The 18452-nt window shown below is 40.8% G+C and overlaps 1 protein-coding gene across 16 annotated transcripts in view; it reads left to right on the forward strand.

Moving 5' to 3' along the window:
* Positions 1-18452, forward strand: part of ANKS1B (ankyrin repeat and sterile alpha motif domain containing 1B) — a 711904-nt gene that overhangs the window by 635540 nt on the left and 57912 nt on the right. For 6 of the 16 annotated variants that reach the window (XM_024758920.1, XM_024758914.1, XM_024758916.1 and 3 more), the window contains one exon: positions 13101-13175. The exons of 6 other annotated variants lie outside the window; for them this stretch is intronic. In XM_024758920.1, the coding sequence (XP_024614688.1) occupies positions 13101-13175 (75 nt within the window). The remainder of the gene's footprint in view (positions 1-13100; positions 13176-18452) is intronic. 4 more of the 16 variants (XM_024758915.1, XM_024758917.1, XM_024758924.1 and 1 more) reach the window with 1 other exon arrangement.

The raw sequence follows: 18452 nt of genomic DNA on the forward strand, positions 1-18452 counted from the left end.
AAAGAAAAGATTGGTTTTGACTTAAATGAACTTTAAAACTTGTTTGAAATACAAAATACACAAAATTGTTAACCAGAAAGCATGGATAGCCCCAAAATCCATGAGGCAAACACTGAGCCAGCCTCTGAGAAAGAAGGGAGTAATTTATTCTTCTGTATTTTCTCTGGGAAAGGAAGCCTAGTGTTCCTAGAAATTCTACCCACTGCTCTCATGTTATGGAATTTACAGAATCAGCCTTCAAAAAATGGTACAACTGTGTTGAAAAGAACGGCATTTTACAAAGCGACTTTTCCCCCACTAAACAAGTTTTATTACTGAGTTACGTTAGATTTTTTCAAATGTCCATGAGTTAGTGGCTAATTCTTAATTTAGATTTTCATCACCTCACCACTGCTCAGAAAAGTTCAGCGTGTCCGTGACTTCAAAATTTTTTTTCCGTGAAGGTCTAAAGAGCAGCTTCTAATACTTAAGCACAGACAGATAATACATAACCCAAAAAAGAAGGTTAAGAATAAATTCAGTAAGCTCTTCCATCAGGAGCTTCCGATGTGACAGCTTGTTGAGTTGACAAGCTAACACACCAGCTTCAGTGATAACTTGGGATGTTGATGATATCTGTGCCCTGTTTCAAGCCAGGAACTCTGGACCGTCAACCATCTATGCCCAAAGGCATCATGCCAAGCAAAAGTGGAAAAAGGTGCTTTCATACTTGGAATTTAAACCTGATGTGTTGTATACCTAGTTTGTTAATGTGGACGATTAACTGCCTTTTCTCAAAATATATGCTCTCCCTATACTACAAAGCTACAGTAATCAAGACAGTATGGTACTGGCATGAAAACAGAAATATAGATCGATGGAACAGGATAGAAAACCCAGAGATAAACCCACACACCTAGGTCAACTAATCTATGACAAAGGAGGCAAGGATATACAATGGAGAAAAGAAGAGAAATGAAATTGAGTTGTGGTGAGGTCGATGGACCTAGAGTTTGTCATATAGAGTGAAGTAAGTCAGAAAGAGAAAAATAAATACCGTATGCTAACACATATATATGGAATCTAAAAAAAAACAGGTTCTGAAGAACCTAGGGGCAGGACAGGAATAAAGATGCAGACATAGAGAATGGACTTGAGGACACGGGGAGGGGGAAAGATAAGCTGGGCCGAAGTGAGAGAGTAGCATTGACATATATACGCTACCAAATGTAAAACAGATAGCTAGTGGGAAGCAGCTGCATCGTACGGGGAGATCAGCTCGGTGCTTTGTGACCACCTAGAGGGGTGGGATAGGGAGGGTGGGAAAGAGGCTCAAGAGGGAGGGGTTATGGGGATATATGTATATGTATAGCTGATGCACTTTGTTATACAGCAGAAACTAACACAACGTTGTAAATCAATTATACTCCAATAAGGATAGTAAAAAAAAATTTGTTTTAAGTTTATATATATGCTCTCCCCTTGACAACTTCGGTGCTGGAAATTCCAGTATGATTGTCATCTTATGGGCAACATTGAAGTGTTACCGTCTATCCTGTACCACAGTCAGAAAATAATAATAATAGGAAGAATTGGGAGAATCACTCAGATGGAGTCGCTTTTACGTTTTGATACTCATGTTACAAGTCTCAATTCTTTCATTCTCTGTCAAGTCCATCAGTGAGGCACATTAGATGACCAGGAGTTTGTTCTGACTGACGCAGTCAGACCTAAACACCTCCACTCTCTCTGCTAGGGAAGCTGTGATGTCTCCACCTACCCATCATGTGCTGGTACTTAACCAAGGAGAATGTTTCCAGTTAAAACCAGATCACGGATTTTTTTTAAAAACATGAACAGAAAGGATCCTATTTTCAACTGAATAAATAATAAATCGGACAATATATAAAAACCCTGTTTTAGTGGAATTGACCTTGTGATATTTCGTGGTGCCTTAGGCTGGCTGACATTGAGTGGCGTGTTTGCAGAGAGGCACACCAGGCTATCTTTTTCCACTTGTTAAATTTTTGGAATGTTTCTTATTAGATTCAGTCCAGTTCTTGGGTCCACAGGTCAGTGTTAGCTCTTATAATCTGACCTTGATATGTTTTCAAGGGTAGGAGAATTCTCTTCTTTTCTCTTTCTTCCTTTTCTTTTTCCAGCATTAAAGAAAATAAAGGGAAGGTGTTTAATGTCTAGAGGAAATGGGGCTTCTTGTGCGGTCCTGTCTCAGTTACATCCGTTTCTGTGTGACTAAAGTAATAAATCAGTAGCGACTCTTCTGAATGCATGCAGGTAACAGAAATCCAACTCAAGATGTCTTAAGCAGAAAAGGGCACATACTTGGGTCATTTTTGGTACAAAGTCTTGGTAGCCTGGGTTCAGGTGCTCATATGACATCTTGGTCTCGGGCTCTTCATGTCTTAGCTCTGCTGTCCTCTGGGTTGGCTCTTTTCCCAATCAGGCTTTCTCTACATGAGGGGAGTTTCAAGTCCAATTCCTGTTAAACTGGAACCTGTGAGAAAGAGGGCTTATCTTACCAAGGGTTCCCCCAAAAGCCCCAGGATTGAGTCCCACTGGTTCAGATCGGGCTGGTTTGGCTCTTTTATGTGTCCTGAGCTAATCACACAGGAGAGGAGCATGTGTGTGCGTGGTGTGCGTGTGTGTGTGTGTGTGTGTGTGTGTGTGAGAGAGAGAGAGATGCGATTAGCCAGGCATAGGTCACATGCCTGGAGATGGTTTTAGCTCCACCTGAACCACAGGAACTGAGGGATGGCAAAGAAACTCCTCCTGTGGACAGGCTTTCATGAGCAGAAGTGGCCATGGTTTCTGGGCAGACAGAAATAACAGTGGTGGACACCTGACTAAACCCATTCTGACATCCGAATTCCAAGAATATCTGATCGACAATTGTTATATTACATGGGTATTCATTTCATTTTTGCATACTTGATTTGATGAGCTTTTTTAAAATACCAGATTTGAAGTAATGAGATTAGAGTTAAAAATTCTGTCTCTGATATCTGATACCGCTGTAACCTTGAACAAGCCTCTTAGCTACTCAGAGCCTTAGTTTTCTCTTCCTCAAGTGAGATTAAGGCCCCCTCACATCGCTGTTGTGAGGCATAAATAAAGCAGTAGTTGTCACAGTAGTTTACAAAGTATACAGCTCTACGTTTGGGTGTTTTTAGAAATTATTATTATTTTGAGATAACTCTGGCTTCCTTCTACACTATACTTTTTCAACTGCAACTGGGAATAAATGCATTTTAAAGTAAAGCTCATAATATTTAGCTGTGTTTTACAAAACTATTTCTGTTTTCCAGCTGGTAGGCCCCAAACTAATACCTTTCCAGAGATGTGGAAACAATAGTTCTTAGGATTGCAAACACTGCACAGGAGGTTCCTATCTGTGTTATAACCTAGTTAGCATTGGAGCTCTTTGGAGAGGATTTATGGATGGTATCCATACTTAAGTACTTTTAAATACTTTATGAGTTAACATATATTTAAAATGTCATTATATTATATATTAACTTTTATTTTATTTCTCTTATAGTAAAGTGTATGAGTGCTAGGGGTGAGGCCTGACTCTTCCTTATTTTTTAATTCCCTGTAATAAGCATTCCATAAATACTTGTTGACCAGATTACTTTACACAGGTATTAGGCACCACAAAACCACAGGTTTCCAGGACTCCAGCTTAGACACAAACTGGGATGGTCTCAAATCTTTTAGAGAAACAAACTACCTGGAATAGTAGCATATCATCTGCCCAGCTTAGATCTGGTAGTTAGTTCATTGTCATTATCGTCAGAGCCAGCACTGATTAATACAACTTTAAAATGAGAAAACTGAAGCTCGGAGACTTTGTGTTGTTGACCCAAGGCCACAGAGATTGTAAGAAGCAGAGCCAGGATTTGAACCCAGGCTGTCTAGCTTCAGAGCCTGTGCTTTAAGCACTGTGATGATGAACACCCTGGTTGTGTCTATACCAGCAGACATGACACATTCTAAAAATTCTAGAACCCCAAAAGGCTTCAGTGCATTTTTTTTAGTCCTTTGACAAATTCTGTTACTAATATCTAATACTTTATGTAAGTGCAAAGTTAGTAGAGAATCGAACCTCTAAGGTGGTGTGGATAAACATTGTATTTAAAGAAGATCCTTTGCTCTTGACATCCAACTTTTCATTCTTTGCAAATCAGGGGTAGCAAACAATTGCTTCACATAACCAGTTGTGAAATGTTGTGACCACCCCCCCTTTCTGTATCGGTCTCTACTTTGAGGCTTGAATGTAGTATCAGAAAAATTTTATAGTAACTTGCAATATCTACATGCATTTATGGCTAGAGGATCCTTTTGTGCTTCTGTTAATGAAAAGCAGAGAACTTCAGGGTGGGAGGGGGCCAGAAAATGTGTCTTGATGTAGCACCCCTTCTAATACATCCTTAATAAACAGCCACAAGTTTATTCCTGAACCTGTCCCTGTAAGGCAGTCCCCACTTTGTGAGGCAGCCAGCCCCATCATCGTCAGAAAAGTTCTAATTAATAGAACTCTTGCCTTAGATTGAATTGAAAGAAGCCTCCTTAAAGCTCCCATGTAGTTAGTTAATGCTATCTTCTGAAAACATGAAGAGTATATCTACTCCCTCTTGCTGAGAATAGTTCTTTAAGACTAAAGACAATTTGATGTCTTCCCTTCACTATATTAACCACATCCACCTCTTGCCAATAGCATTCTGATAAGTGGGACGCAGGCTACACAGCATCCGGATTCCCCAGCTCTGGGCATGTCAATGCCGTTTTAGAACTTGGTCAATGCTCAGTGTATCAGTGATCCTTCCCAACTATGTAATATGCTGCTTTTAAAAGTGTACCTCAAAAAATTGTGCCTTTCAAGTAATTCCTCCAGTGTATTGATTTCAGTGCTGAACAATGCAGAACTGAGGAAAAAGTTCTTCTGGTAGCCTTCTACCAGACACCTCTTAGGCTGGCATCATGCAAGAGGATTAAATCAACCAGACCTTGTTTCCCCGTACATTCCACAAGGAAAACATGAGGAAATAGTGTGGTCTCAATAAACATCATTGAATGAATGTCCTGTCCAATACCTCTCTCTTTTTTTTTACCAGAGGCAGGAACCAATGTTGAGCATATAGTTAATAAATGGGTGGAAATTTTAAAAATGACATTGTCGATTTACAAGAAGGGAACATAATGTATATTTTAAAGAGATGTTACAGGCAGAGAACAATTAGTACTTTGCAAAATGGAATTTCTTTGCAGCAGTTCATGTTATGATAAAAAGCAGATCGGTGCAGTTCTGAATGAGTGATTAATATTTCTGCTAATGGCCCTGAAAAATGTTTGTATCAAGAGTCGTGGCATCCAAACTTTGAGGGAGAACAAGTAAAATAGCCCATATTGCAAGAAACAGCACGATCCCAATTGACTTAAATTCCCTGCAACATCCAGGGAACCTGGGGAGCTGAACAGTAAGATCTGGATTGTATAGACAGTGTTCCATTTTTTTTCCTCTGCTCTGTTTTTTCTTTTCCTGTGAAGAGATTTCATAAATAATTGTGTAATGTCATTTAGGGCTACAACTGTCATATTAGGGAATGCAGGTTATGTATTATCTCTACAAATGAACAACAGGTCACATGGCTATAGTTCTCTCCTATTTCAGCAGCTGAGAGCTTACTTTATGTGCTGTCAGTAGCAGAATCAGAGTTTACAGGGAAAGAGGGAAGAAAGATGGTGGGGGGTGGAGAAAAGGAGGGAGGAGTGGGGAGGGAAGGAGACAGGGAGGAGCGAAGCAGGAAGGAAGTGAGTGAGAGAAAGCTGTAACTTTGGGCAGGCAGCAAGTAATATCAGAATTTGTATCACGTCAGCGTACTTACGATGAGACCGAAGGTAGTGTTTACTTCCTCCCACTTTTGCTAGATTGATTAATTCTGATGCCAGCAATAATGGGTCACACATGGAAAAACACCTATTGGCCTGGCTTTTCACTTCCAGCAGGTGATTACCAATCTGTCCAAGAATTTCCCTGATACGGGGTCAAGTCCACAATCATGAAGGTTTGAGAAGACTGCTCATCAGAAAAGTGAAGAAATGACGGGAAGCAGGATTTTTTAGCCCAGCATTCCCTGCAAATAAAATAGTTGATCCAAAACCTTTCAGAGAAAGGGCCAGTGGTAAGAAAGCCTGAACTTGTGACGTTCACGACATAGTTGAAGAGAAGAATCACACATGGTTGTTAGAGAGTGTCTACACATTGCAAAACTCACCCGTGAAGAGAGGAGGAGGATGGTTCCAACGTCTACGACGGTGGGACGGAAAAATAAGATGCTGGCCTGCGACTTCTGGGTAACTCAGGAGAGACAAAAGCTTCTGATTTCTGGTTTCCAGGCAGGGTTTGGTTGGTGCCCATGGAAGAGGAGGCTGCGAGCGCTGTCGCTGCTGAAGAAAAGAGGTGTTTTCTTTTGCATACGAGGTGTTTGGTGCATTGTTCCTTGACTGATCTGAATTTGTCTGACTCCATCCTTTGACAGATCTCATCTCGTTTTATTCTCTGCTCAAGGAGGCGCTGAGTTTGCTGGCTGCTGACCGACGCTTCCTTTGTTAGGGTGCCCATTTTTCTTTTGCCTTTGAAGCTGTTTTGTTCTCTCTTCAAGTTTGTTTTTGTTTTATTTTAGAAGAGCTGTCATCCAAGAGAAGAAATGGACTTCATTACTCTTTTAACTTTCACTCTGAACCTTTCGGATTTCTTGTTAGATTCTTTCTGGTCAATTTCTGAACACCCCAAAGTGTGAAAAATTATGACAAACATAAGGGAGAAACAGAGGAAAAGCTTTTCTTTTTTTTTTTTTCCCGAGCTAGAACAAGGCAGAAAATTTCATCTCTGATAGAATCTGACCAGAGGGCTCTATTCACACAAGCTTCTTTATTAAACTAACTACACAGCATCGGCAGAATCCCGAAGGTTTTCAGAGCCTAATTGGTGTTACTGAGTGGGTGGAGCTATCGCCCACTTGCTGCTTCTAAGGCCCATCAGCCTCTGAATCCCAGTTTACCACATACTGGTCCTGACAAAGGAAAATGGATCATGTCCATAGCAATCCCTATTCCATAAACGTTGACTAAAAGCAGGGCTGACCCCTACTCACTTTGCGACCCATGCCTTGTACCCAATAGATGAGCAGTAATTACCTCTGGATGAATGTCAGGGTGCCAGGAAGACAGGTTCTTATGCTGTAAACGTTTTTCCACATTTTCAATCTGTGCCTGAAAGAATAATCCCTTTGCAGCGTAGAAAGCATAGACTTAATTTGGATATAATATGCTGGGTTTTGGGGGAAGACTTCTCCGAGAAGGTGACACTGGAGTAGAACGTGAGGTATGGGAGCTGGTCCTGCAGCGTCTGGAGAAGGGGAAACAAGGGCAGAGGCTTTGAAGCAAGAGTGTGCTTTGCTGTCCAGAACCGAGTGAGCAAGAGAGCAGAGAGGTAAGGGCGGGCATGGGAGCCGGAGGATGGAGATCCTTGCCGGCCATCATTAGGACTCTGAATTTTCTTCTGAGTTAAATGGAGCAGAACAGCATGATCTCGCTTTCACTTTAAATGGATCATTTGGGCTGTTGTTTTGAGAATAAACACTAAGGGGGCAAGGATGAGAGCAATGAGTTTGGAAGCCTAATGGAAGAATCCAAGTGAGAAAAGGTAGTGACTTGGACCAGGTAGTGATAGGAGGGTGAGAAGATTTTAGAAGTAGATTCAGTAGGATTTGCTGCTGGAATGAATGTGAAATGTGAGCAAGAGGACGACCCCAACTGGAAGAAGAGGGTTGCCATTTGGTGAGATAAGAAAGCTTACAGGGAAGGGGGAGGTGATCCGGAGCTTGGTTTGGGGCATTTAAGGTTAGGTTACCTCTTAATCACCAAGATTAAGAGAGGTGTTAAGAAGGCAGCTGGATGTCTGAATCTGGAGTTCAGAGGAGAGATCTGGGCTGGAGACATAAATTGGGGAGTCAGGACGGGATGAGACCACCTGGTAAAGCCAGAGAAGGAAAAGGGATTGAGGTCTGATGCTCCAGGGACCAGAGGATGATAGGAGCCAGCAAAGGAGGCTAAAAAAGGAAGGAGTGATCAAGTGTCAGGAGGTCAAGGAAAATGAACAGTTGGATTTGACAAAATGAAAAAAGCAGTTTGGGCAGAGTAGGCTCAGGTGAGGACAGGAGAAGGGGAAGCAGAGACCATATAGATACTTCTTGGGGGGATTTGCTTCTTAAAGAACAGGAATTGGAGCAGGAGCTCAGGGAGAATGTTGGGTCAAGGAAAGGGGCTTGTTTGCTTTTAATGGAAGATGTTTCAGTACTTACAGGGAATGTTCCAGTAAAGAAGGGAGAAGAGACGGTGAAGGAGAGAGAATTTATTGTAAATTACTGGGTTGCTACCAACTGAGCAAAAAAGAAGTCAACCTTTAGGAGAAAGACTTTGGATATAGGTAATATGCTTTTTAGTTTGTTACTAGATTTGAATGCAAATGTGTGGTATTTTCTGAACTGTATTCGTGCTAACCTGAGATACATAATGGTAACAATAGCAATATGTGTGTTGCATTTTAAGAAAACATTTCCAGAATCAGGAGAGAGGTCTGAACTCAAGATAAAATTGTGTACCTCTAAAAGTGTGCTAACTTCATCACCAAAGAAATAAACATTAAATTATTGATATCTCAGTTCTAAGATCGCTATACCTTAACCCCCATTTATTTGGATTTCATGGTAATTCAAGTTCAGATCAACTAAATTAAGCTTCACAATGTATGAGGAAAAGGAACTGAGAGAAAATTAATAAGCAAATGAAATTGCAAAGGGTGTTGACCATCCTTTTACAGAATTGTTTCCAGGCTCGTACAAGCAGCTCTTTAGCATATAGGTGTTCCTCTCTCTTCAACAAAGTCAGCGGTGCTTTTTCAGCCTTTATCGGGAAAAACGAGACCATCTCTAACAAGAAGTCTGCAAGGTTAATCTCTGGTGCATTTTGCCAGAAGTGTGTTGTCAGTGATGTAGTTTACTGAAGGCACAAGTGGCAACAACAAAGTAGATCAACTAAACGTGATAATGAAGAGTAGTAATTAATGTTCCTATGGTGCTTGACCATTTGCCAAGAAATATTGAACACATTCTGTGATTCCATTCACTCAATCAATACGTTTGATGGCTTCTGTATTCCAGGTCCTAGAAACAGAGATGTGAAAAAGTTCCCTCTCACGTGGAGCCTAGCACGTGCCACACGACAACCTGATGAAATAAGCAGGCCAAGTGCTATTATTCTTCTTCTTTACACATGAGGACATTCTAAAGTTTAATTAAAACTTCGATTTAAATCACTTCTGTTCTAGGAATTGGGTCCCCAGATGAAGTTTTCTCACTGCTATTTTCTTTCTAAAAGCTTTTGAACACTCTGTACTTCAATGCATGTTGTACCCTGAAGTATTATCTTCATAAATGTAATGAAATTCTGCAGGGGAAACTCTTTTGCATTTAAAAAATTCATTCCAACACTCAGCCTGGTAACCATGTGTCTAGAAGAAGAGCCATTTCATGTTATGAAGACACCAATTACAGCTGGTCTACCTTAAGCTACTGCTCTTACGTGCCTGGTAAAGTCTTTGCTACCGTCAGCATTGCTGTGATGTCTGACGTGTATCAGCTTTTTAAGAAACAATCTCCATAACTAAAATACAATTAACTGCCTTTATTTTAAACTCTGTTTTTTGAATCTGACTTTTTATCATTTGCACTGAGGCACATAGTTATTGGAAATGAGAGAGGATTTCCTTTATCAAGTTTGAACATACCTTATAAGTGAAAAATAGTTATTGTAACACCTTTAAAAGGTATATAAGCCACGTGGGAACTCTCTCCAGTGTATATGACTAGAGGTGGGTTTTATTTCTTCACTGAGAAAATCTCATATGGATTTTTAAAAATAAAAATAATTATGGCACAAGACCCTCCCTTCCCTCCTTAACTCTCTGGTAACTTCTGTGACTGTTGGAAGATATATTCATGTAACAGGATGCTAAGGAGGAACTTGCCTGTAGGTACTAAGTATTGCACGTTCTAAAGAGAGAGCTGCTGATAAGGGAGCCAGACACCCTACTTGGAATTTACCAACAGGTGGCGAACCCTGCCCTGCACAGTCAGCCTCCTGTCCACAGAGTCAGAAGATTGGTGCTGGGGGCGGGCCAGGGGGGCAGAGAATTGTCTGAGCCACTGTGGAAAGAACGGAGGCTTCTCCTCCCTTCCCATGGGAAGGGGAGAGAGCGCGTCCCCATGCAACCCAAGCCTAAGGAGAAGGTCTCCAAGAGGAATGCTCACCCGAAGTGAGGGAACCAAGCAGAAGGGGAAACTGGTATCTCTCTCCCTAGGTGAACTTCTGGGAGCAGATGCAGATAAACCAACCTGAACTGAGGAAGAGAGAACTGGAGGGAGATGTCCTGGCAGAGAGGAGGATTGGTCACAGAGCCATGCTCTGCATGGCAAGGATGTATATATGTGCTGTGGATGAGCGGTCAGGAGGCGGGGCTTGCGCACACTCCCCTGCACCCCACCCAAGGGGCGTGCACGTGTCCTACCTAGGAAGGCTGGATGGGGTTGGGGAAAGTCAGGCTAGAGCCAGATTTCTCACATCAGGGACTGTGCAGTAGGGACATCCCTCCCCAGCAAAGACCTCCAGAGAACCTCCACAGATACCGTAGAACCCAGGGCGGGGCAGCTCCTATAAGAAGGATCAGAGACCAAGTTAGTCAGTGACAACCAGCAGGGAGAATTCAGCCACTGCCAAGTAAGAGAGAGGCCCTTGTCCTTCTCCTGTATCCTCCGGCCCAACTAAGTGCATGAAGGAGATTGAGCTTGGCGAGGGGGACATCCAAGGAGGACCACGCCACCCTACCTCGGGTTTCTTTAAGCCTCAGGACTGGCGTGTGGTGGGGAAGGGCAAAGTTTGAATCATAAATGGTATTGGAGTTTTATAAAAAAGTGAATTCTTCATAACTCAGAGTGACCAGGAGGTCATGCAGGCTGCCCAGAATGTCAATTGGCCTGTTGCCCACCGGGGAGGAGGGACTGGGCATGGCCCATTTGGGAGGAGTTGACTGGAAAACAAAACTTTTAAGGTATTTGAACCCCTGTGGAGTTGAGACTGTTCCATGAACTGGCTCCATTTATATATATTTGTTTCAGGATTAGTAAACAGCCTCCATATAACTGAATATTCTCTCCGTCTTCTGGTGAGGTCAGTACTGGGCTGGCATTCCTCCCTAGCCATCCTGGCAGGCTGACACGTTGTGACACTTCCCTGTGTGACCACAGCAAGCCACTTAACCTCTCTGAATGTCCTTCTCTTCATCTGTCAGATGACAGGTGATCCCTGGGTTACTTCTAGCACTAAAAGTCTGTGAAAGTTGTAGAAGATGTAATTTCTGTAAAAGAACTATCTCAGAACTGTGGGTGACAGTGCTTTAAGGGTATCCTAGAAGTATGTTTGGTGCCGGTTAAGATGGTAATCCTGCTGAAGCATGGAATTAATATATTTAAATCAGATGACACCTATTGGAGACGAGGCTGGGGGTTTAATGGCCCCAAGACTTAACTTGCTAGAGATTTAATTTTTGCAGAGAAGGAAGGGGAAGATGCCCCTGTGGAGAAAATAGCATGAAGTTTAGAGCAGAAACTGAGAATAGCAGAGCTGGTTTAAGTGGGAGGTGGTTGGAGGTGCCTTTTGGTCAGACCCCAGGTATCTTACTTTCTTAACAGAATGCCAATTACCTGACAGTCTGTCCCCAGCAAGCCATCCAGATGACAGAAGGGATGGAAAGCAAAGATGTAGGTGTGTGTGGAGCTGCCTTTGGAACAGGAGAGAGAGATGTTAAATTTCTGGTGAGCGTTTCTGGGAAGATGGAGGTGGGGGAAACATTTAGCCAAGGATAAGCTTTCTTTTCCACAGCGCATTTGCTGATGATATTGTTCTTTGCTGGGTTTCTAAACTGTGTTGTGGTTACGTTCTTATCTCCTTCCTGCACTGATCGTTGTGCGCTCTGCTTGTGAATTCTGGGGATGTTCGCAGTGCTTGGCTGAATAAGTTCAGGCGTTCTGCCATTTTCTGTGATTCAGTTTCATGGTGTCTTTTAGATGATGGAATTCAGGAAAAGAACTCTGTAAAGGTCAAGCCAGGAGTCTCGTTGGTTTATCTGGTGGTTTCTGCTGTAACTCCTGGGAGGGTGTTGGTTCATTTGGCATTTGGTTCTAAGCAAACGTTACTGCCTTTTAATAATTGTCGGTTGTTCAATTGTTAATGGTGTGGTAGAGAATCCGAATCATGGAGCAGATTCATTAGGCTCACAGACATCAAATGGTGTTCCCCAAAGTTTCTGGTTGAGGGACGGAGCTGAGCTTCCCGACCCCAGCCCCTCCCTGCTGTGCCTCCTTGGGGCCCCTCCACCACCACACATTCCCTCTGCTGGGCAGCAGACTGACACTTCTCCCTTGTTAATCGCAGAGCTTTGCTCTTGAGAGCTCTGGAGGGGAAAAGTCTCTCTAGGTTTATCAACTTGAGCAACGACTAAGTTAGGAAAGTTATTTTATTGCATTGTTTGCTCTCGGTCATTTGAAGATAAGAAAATTAAAATGTTTGACCTGTGTTAAAGATTTTTTTCCCATCCTTCTTGAACTTCATAAAAATATTTATCCTCTGAAACGAATGACATGAAGAGGGAAGGTATTTCCGTTCTCTTCGGCAAATGTAAAACACAGTTTGCTTTTTCCAAGATGTGAATGGATTGGTAATTTCCCTTGACATAATACTAATGCATAAATGGTCTTTTTTTTTCCAGCCGACCCAAAAGTGTTTTTAGGCAAAAGAATGACTTGAAAGTCAATTATTAAACCTCGGGCACCCTAAAGGGTTTTTTGGTGTTTTGAGTTGTTGTTTTTTTAAGAAATATGATTCTTTGCTTTTTATTATTTTCCTCCTTCCCTTCTTTGATGCTACCTTGGTAGCTGCCGTGTTTTAAATATTGACAAGATGAGATAGTTTTCTGTTTATATCAGCAGTCGTCTGTCTGTGAGATATGGACGAATCAGAACGCTGGATTTCCTTTCTCAGCCATCCATCAGGTTCATAATGTAAGGTTACAAACGGTTATTTTTCTCTTCCTGAACTTGAGCTGTGTCGTGTGTTGCAAAGTGTCGTCAGTAGCTATAGGGACCATGTCCTGGCAATGCAGAAAATTTGTGATGTCTAACAACTCCTGAGATTTCTTTTGTCTCTTATACTTCATTCACTGTGCCTTGTGACTAGTTAACGTGCAAACATTGTCCTAAAATAAGAAACATACTTGGTTTTGAAGTCTACAGTTAAAATCTGTCCCATGTGAGTTTGGCTTTCATCCCAGGTGTCTGCGTTAACTTGCTTTTACAGGAAAAAGGAAAAGGGTAAATTGATATATATATATACCCATGTATATATCAGTGTTATTCTTCCCCATTTTGTATTTCCCATGTCCATGGGCTATTCAGTCCTTTGTGCCTAACAGTTCTCAAAGGTTCATGCACTTTACTTGTGAGAAATATTTGAGTATGATTTGCATGATATTATATATAAGTTTTATGCAAATATGGGAGGAGTATAGCCAGGAGAGGCACCATTACAGCTACAAAGTGGTTCTCAGCCTTTTTCTTTTTTTCCACTTGACAGTACTGAACTGATCTTTGGGATGTGTGTGAAATCATGACCTGTTTTACTCTGAGCTGCTTAATATTCAAATATTCACAGTTCACTTTGCATACTTTTTAAAAATTCATTTTTGTTTGGAAAGTAAACATTTTAACGTCTGGGGTTTTTTTCCATTTTGTATTTTAAAATCCAATTCTATTTTCACACTCTGTTAAATTTCTCTTATTGGATAGCCTGCTGTCTAAGAGGTTGAGACATTTGGTTGAGAATCACTAAGCAGAGCTCTTGGGGTGGCATGCAAAGGGCCTCTTTCGAGGTGCCATGTCAGGCACACCCCTCCTCCCGTGCATGGGAATTTCTGGCACTTGGGGACCACAGTGTCTATACATTGCCTGGTACTGATGCTCCAGTGACCCAGCAGTTCCTCCTGAACACGTAAATTCTAACCAGTGCTTTTTCGTGTTCAGAAGTGGCCATCTCTGCTCTTTATCATCAAAAGGAACAAATTCAAGATAACCAGCTGCATTTGACCAAACCAGCATTCTTTATTCTTGAAGATGTTTTAAAAGAACTGAAGCAGCATCTTGCTTTCATGTGTGTGTGAATGTTTGTAGGAGACCTTTCCTTACATTCACATCCAAATACATGTGTACATATTTAGAAATATAGAGCTATATGTAGCCTTCTTCAAAGCTGTAGAGATAATGGAAAGTAAATGTAATTGCATATATCATACATGTTTGGGTAGCCCATCTCTGTTATATGTCAGAATTATTGAAAGTGAAACCTGAAAATAACAGTCATCATTTAAAATCATTTTAGTTTTTCATTAAGTGTTCTCAGTAGAGAATAATGTTTGTTAATATTCAGATCTAAATTTACAAGCAGGTAGGTGGGAGCAGTTCCTAGTAGAAAAGACTTAAAAGCTTCTATTAAAAAAATCAATTAAATCCTAATTTTAAAAATTCTTTAAAGAATAATACAAGGCCTGGAAAATACCATATCTTCCTGTTCATGTTAGGAAACTAAGTCATAATCATAGCTTTTAATTATCTACTGACGTCCTTACAAAACTGTTTTCTCAGGAAGTAAGTAAGAATATAGATGGTGTTTCCCCTTTGTATTCTCAGAACATATAGAATATGTGATATCTTCAGTTTCCATTTTTGGGGGTAGAGAGCTATATGATGTGATGTTTTAGAATTGTATATCTGGTGCACATGAACTAAAACCTTGCAGTTTTACCACCCTTTGAAATAATGAAAAGATTAAAAGCTACATTTTGGAATCCGCCATCCAATAAAAAGCTCTGAAATTTTGCAAATTTTTTTCTGTGTTATAACTAAATTCAGTTAGCAGTTTTATACTTTCAGCTGGTGGTATGAGACATTTAATTTAATTACATTATATTGGGTACGGCCCAATTATAATCCTTCAAACTCAGCAGGCTATGAATTTCTAGTTGGCAGTTGGCAAATACCTGTTAAGCAGAATCAATTCTCCGTTTAAAACTTTAATCTCAAATTATGTTTTTCTTTCGTATTGGAAGGTTAATTTTTATTTGAGTTTGAAGGGGTAGTTAATAATGTACATTTTCCTCTGTTTAACTGATATATATTAAAGGAAATAAATACATACGTATATGCCAAGTAAACAAGGTTTTAATCCATGGGCAAATTCTTGGACTGTTAAGAGCATTCAATACGTGAACCTAAAGAAAAGGTTTTTCTCTAAGTATTTTAAGCTTTAAAGAAATATCCTGAAGATATTTAGTAAGAGGGCCTTGGATCATTTTAATTTCTCTTCTGCAATTTCTTAAGCCTTTTATAAAGCACTGCCAGTCACTAATAATTTACGGTATGACAGGCTTTTACCCCAGGCTTTTTCGATTTTACTTTGTTATTCTAACTAAATAGTATTGCTTCATTGTAACCCATGTTTAGATCTACTTTTCAGTAAAGATAAGACTTGATTATAAACCATTATTTCAGGCAAAAGACTTTTTAAGTCTGTTTGATTTTTATTTAATATTTAACAAGCATTTTTAACTGGGAAAGTATTAATGTTTTAAACTTACCTGAAGAAATACAGATATTATCTAGATATGAATGTACTATTTAACAAGAGCTAATACCGGGCTTCAAAACTGAAATTATTTTATATGCGAGGCAAAACCCCTTCTTTGCTTTTTGGTCTCTACAGCTCCTCCATATTATCACTGCTCTACCTCTTTCCTCCATAGCTCATTCCTGCTGTAATTCAGCCTCCAAAAGCATGGGGACCTAAGGCACCCTTGTTCTCCGAGCACTTTTGTTTTTACTGTCCGTCAACCAGGTGAAGCTGGATCCCACCCCAAGGATCAAGGCCACATCTGCCCTTTACAATAGAGTAATGAAGAGTCCATCCATTCCCACTGAATTGATTCCAAAGAGAAAAATCAACACGTACAAGCAGAGTCTTCTAAATATTCTTAGATCTAAGGTTAAAAAAAAAATCAGTTGATGAATTTCCAGGAAGAAAGGAAAATTATTTCCTTATAAATTCAATTTTAAGAACACTTTTCCCTCTGTTTGAAAACGAATTTCTGGAAATAGCACTAAGTATGACAAAATTCAGTTTCTATTTCCAGAAAGGTAGATTCAGTCCCTGTAGGGAATTTTTAAAATATTTGGACTGGAGCAAAGTTTTCTGGGCCTCAAAGAAAATGAAGTAAGGATTCTGTTTCTCTTCCCTATAATTATCTGCCCCCATTGCACGTAGGGAAAGTGTGTCAGATCACTCTGGATTCAAAGCAGTGGTTTGTGATTTCTGGACAAAGTGGAGTCATAGGAGAGCAGATGATGGCGCTGCCTAAACATTAAATGGAAGCACCACTAATTTCTTCAAGTGGTTATCAAACAAGAGATGGAAATGATCTCCAGACCGAGGTGCTGTGTGCTGGGGCTTGTCATTCCCAAAATGGCTGCTGCGACTCCTGTGGATGATGTAAATACTTGCATCGGCATTCTGCTTTCAGTATATGTGGAACTCACACTGAAATTCAATTATAAAAGTGCCTGAGTTAATTCAGCAATTAGAGAATGAGTTTGCATATGATTTGCATGCTTAATGTATGAACACCTCAAATTGTCCCCATAACCCCAGCCTCACCAACCCATCCCCACCCCTACCCCCCAGCCCTTGCCCCACAACCCATGGTACCCCCAGCTCCTGCCATGTCTGTTCAGGCTTTTCTGAAAACTGCCCATTGAGCTTGGCCAAGGTGAACCTCAGCTAAATGATGACAGGGCTAACGTGAAGATTGGATGCTTGCTTTGGGTTGTCACATCAGCGGACACTGGGTCGAAGGATCTTTTGAAGTCAACCAGCTCCTTTTGTATCATTCCACAAAGTTGTGTGCCAACTTCTGTTGTTCCGTTAACAGTGTTACCTGTGACTTAAATGTACAACACCTGTTTGCTATGTTGTTGCTTTATCAAGGGAGGGGGGAGAACAGGGGAAAAGGTTAATGGGGGGAGATTAGAGGATGATTTGCTAGATGCGAGGAGAGCTTTTAGTTAAGAACTCACAGCTGCATGTTTCCAGAGTTTTACCTTGTTTAAAGGTTATTACACTCAGCTTCAAAATAATATTGAAATTCACATATTCTGCATTTTTAATTTTATACTAGTTTTTTTAAGACCAAATCACAGCCAGTTGAAATAAAGACTGGAGAGATAATAAAGATCCAAACATTTGAGAGAGAAGGAAAAAAAAAGATCAAAATAGGAAGAGGAAAACTTACTCCTAATTAATTAATTGCAATCAGGTATTGCTTTCACGAAATAACAGTTTGTATAAACATGAAGAAAAAACTCAAGAATGAGTCAGGGATGGGTAATAAAACATAGGATTTCTGTTTAAAAATGCCAAAGTAAGTATTCCAGGTAAAGCCTTAACAATATCAACAGACGGGAGATGGGAGAACGGAGCCCTGTGAGAGTAAATCAGCAACTAGAACAAAACTAACACACAGAGTAGCTCAGGGCAGAGCGTAAGAGACGAGCAGAGGGGTTCTGACTGGTCACACACTCTGGTGAGAAGCCAAGGAGATACTACGAGGCTCACTTTGCTCTTCCCGTGGTTGGGAGTCACCCGTCTTAAGGAGAAAAGCTACAGGCTCTCTGCTTCGTGAAAAGGCTTGTGCATTCCTCTGCCTCTATGACAAGGCCTTTGCATTCCTAAGGGGCTCTAGAATTCTTTTGTTTTTTAAAGCCAGTTAGAAATTTCCAGATGGCAAAGCCTATGCCTAACCCTTTCCAGTAATGACAGCCACCTCATATTCCTCCTAATGTAAGTCCAAACTGCACAGAAAAAAAGCGGAATGGTAGTCGTCTTCCCCAAAACACACACCCTGTTTAAGCTATTCCTGGAGACTTGGGGCTCTTAATCTTTTGAACTTTCTAGAGCATTTCAAAGAATTTAATGAAAGTTACGGACCTTTTTCTCCCAAAACATACACCTACATCCAAAATTTGGCATTCTTATCCCAGACTTCTTGAAAATCCTCCTTAAGAAATCCTAGTGCCAACCCGTTTGCCAGTACTTCTGTGGAACTTTGTCTCTAGCCAAGGTTTTATTTGGTTTTGGAGCTCATGAGACCTCTTTATACTCTTCCAGCTCCTGAGAAAGGTAATTTCTCATAATTCCGTAAGACCAACCAAATCCAAGTTAGAGGAGAGTGGCTT

This window comes from Neophocaena asiaeorientalis, unplaced genomic scaffold (assembly GCF_003031525.2).
Source record: "Neophocaena asiaeorientalis asiaeorientalis breed wild unplaced genomic scaffold, Neophocaena_asiaeorientalis_V1.1 scaffold344, whole genome shotgun sequence".
In the NCBI taxonomy this organism is placed as follows: Eukaryota; Metazoa; Chordata; class Mammalia; order Artiodactyla; family Phocoenidae; genus Neophocaena; species Neophocaena asiaeorientalis.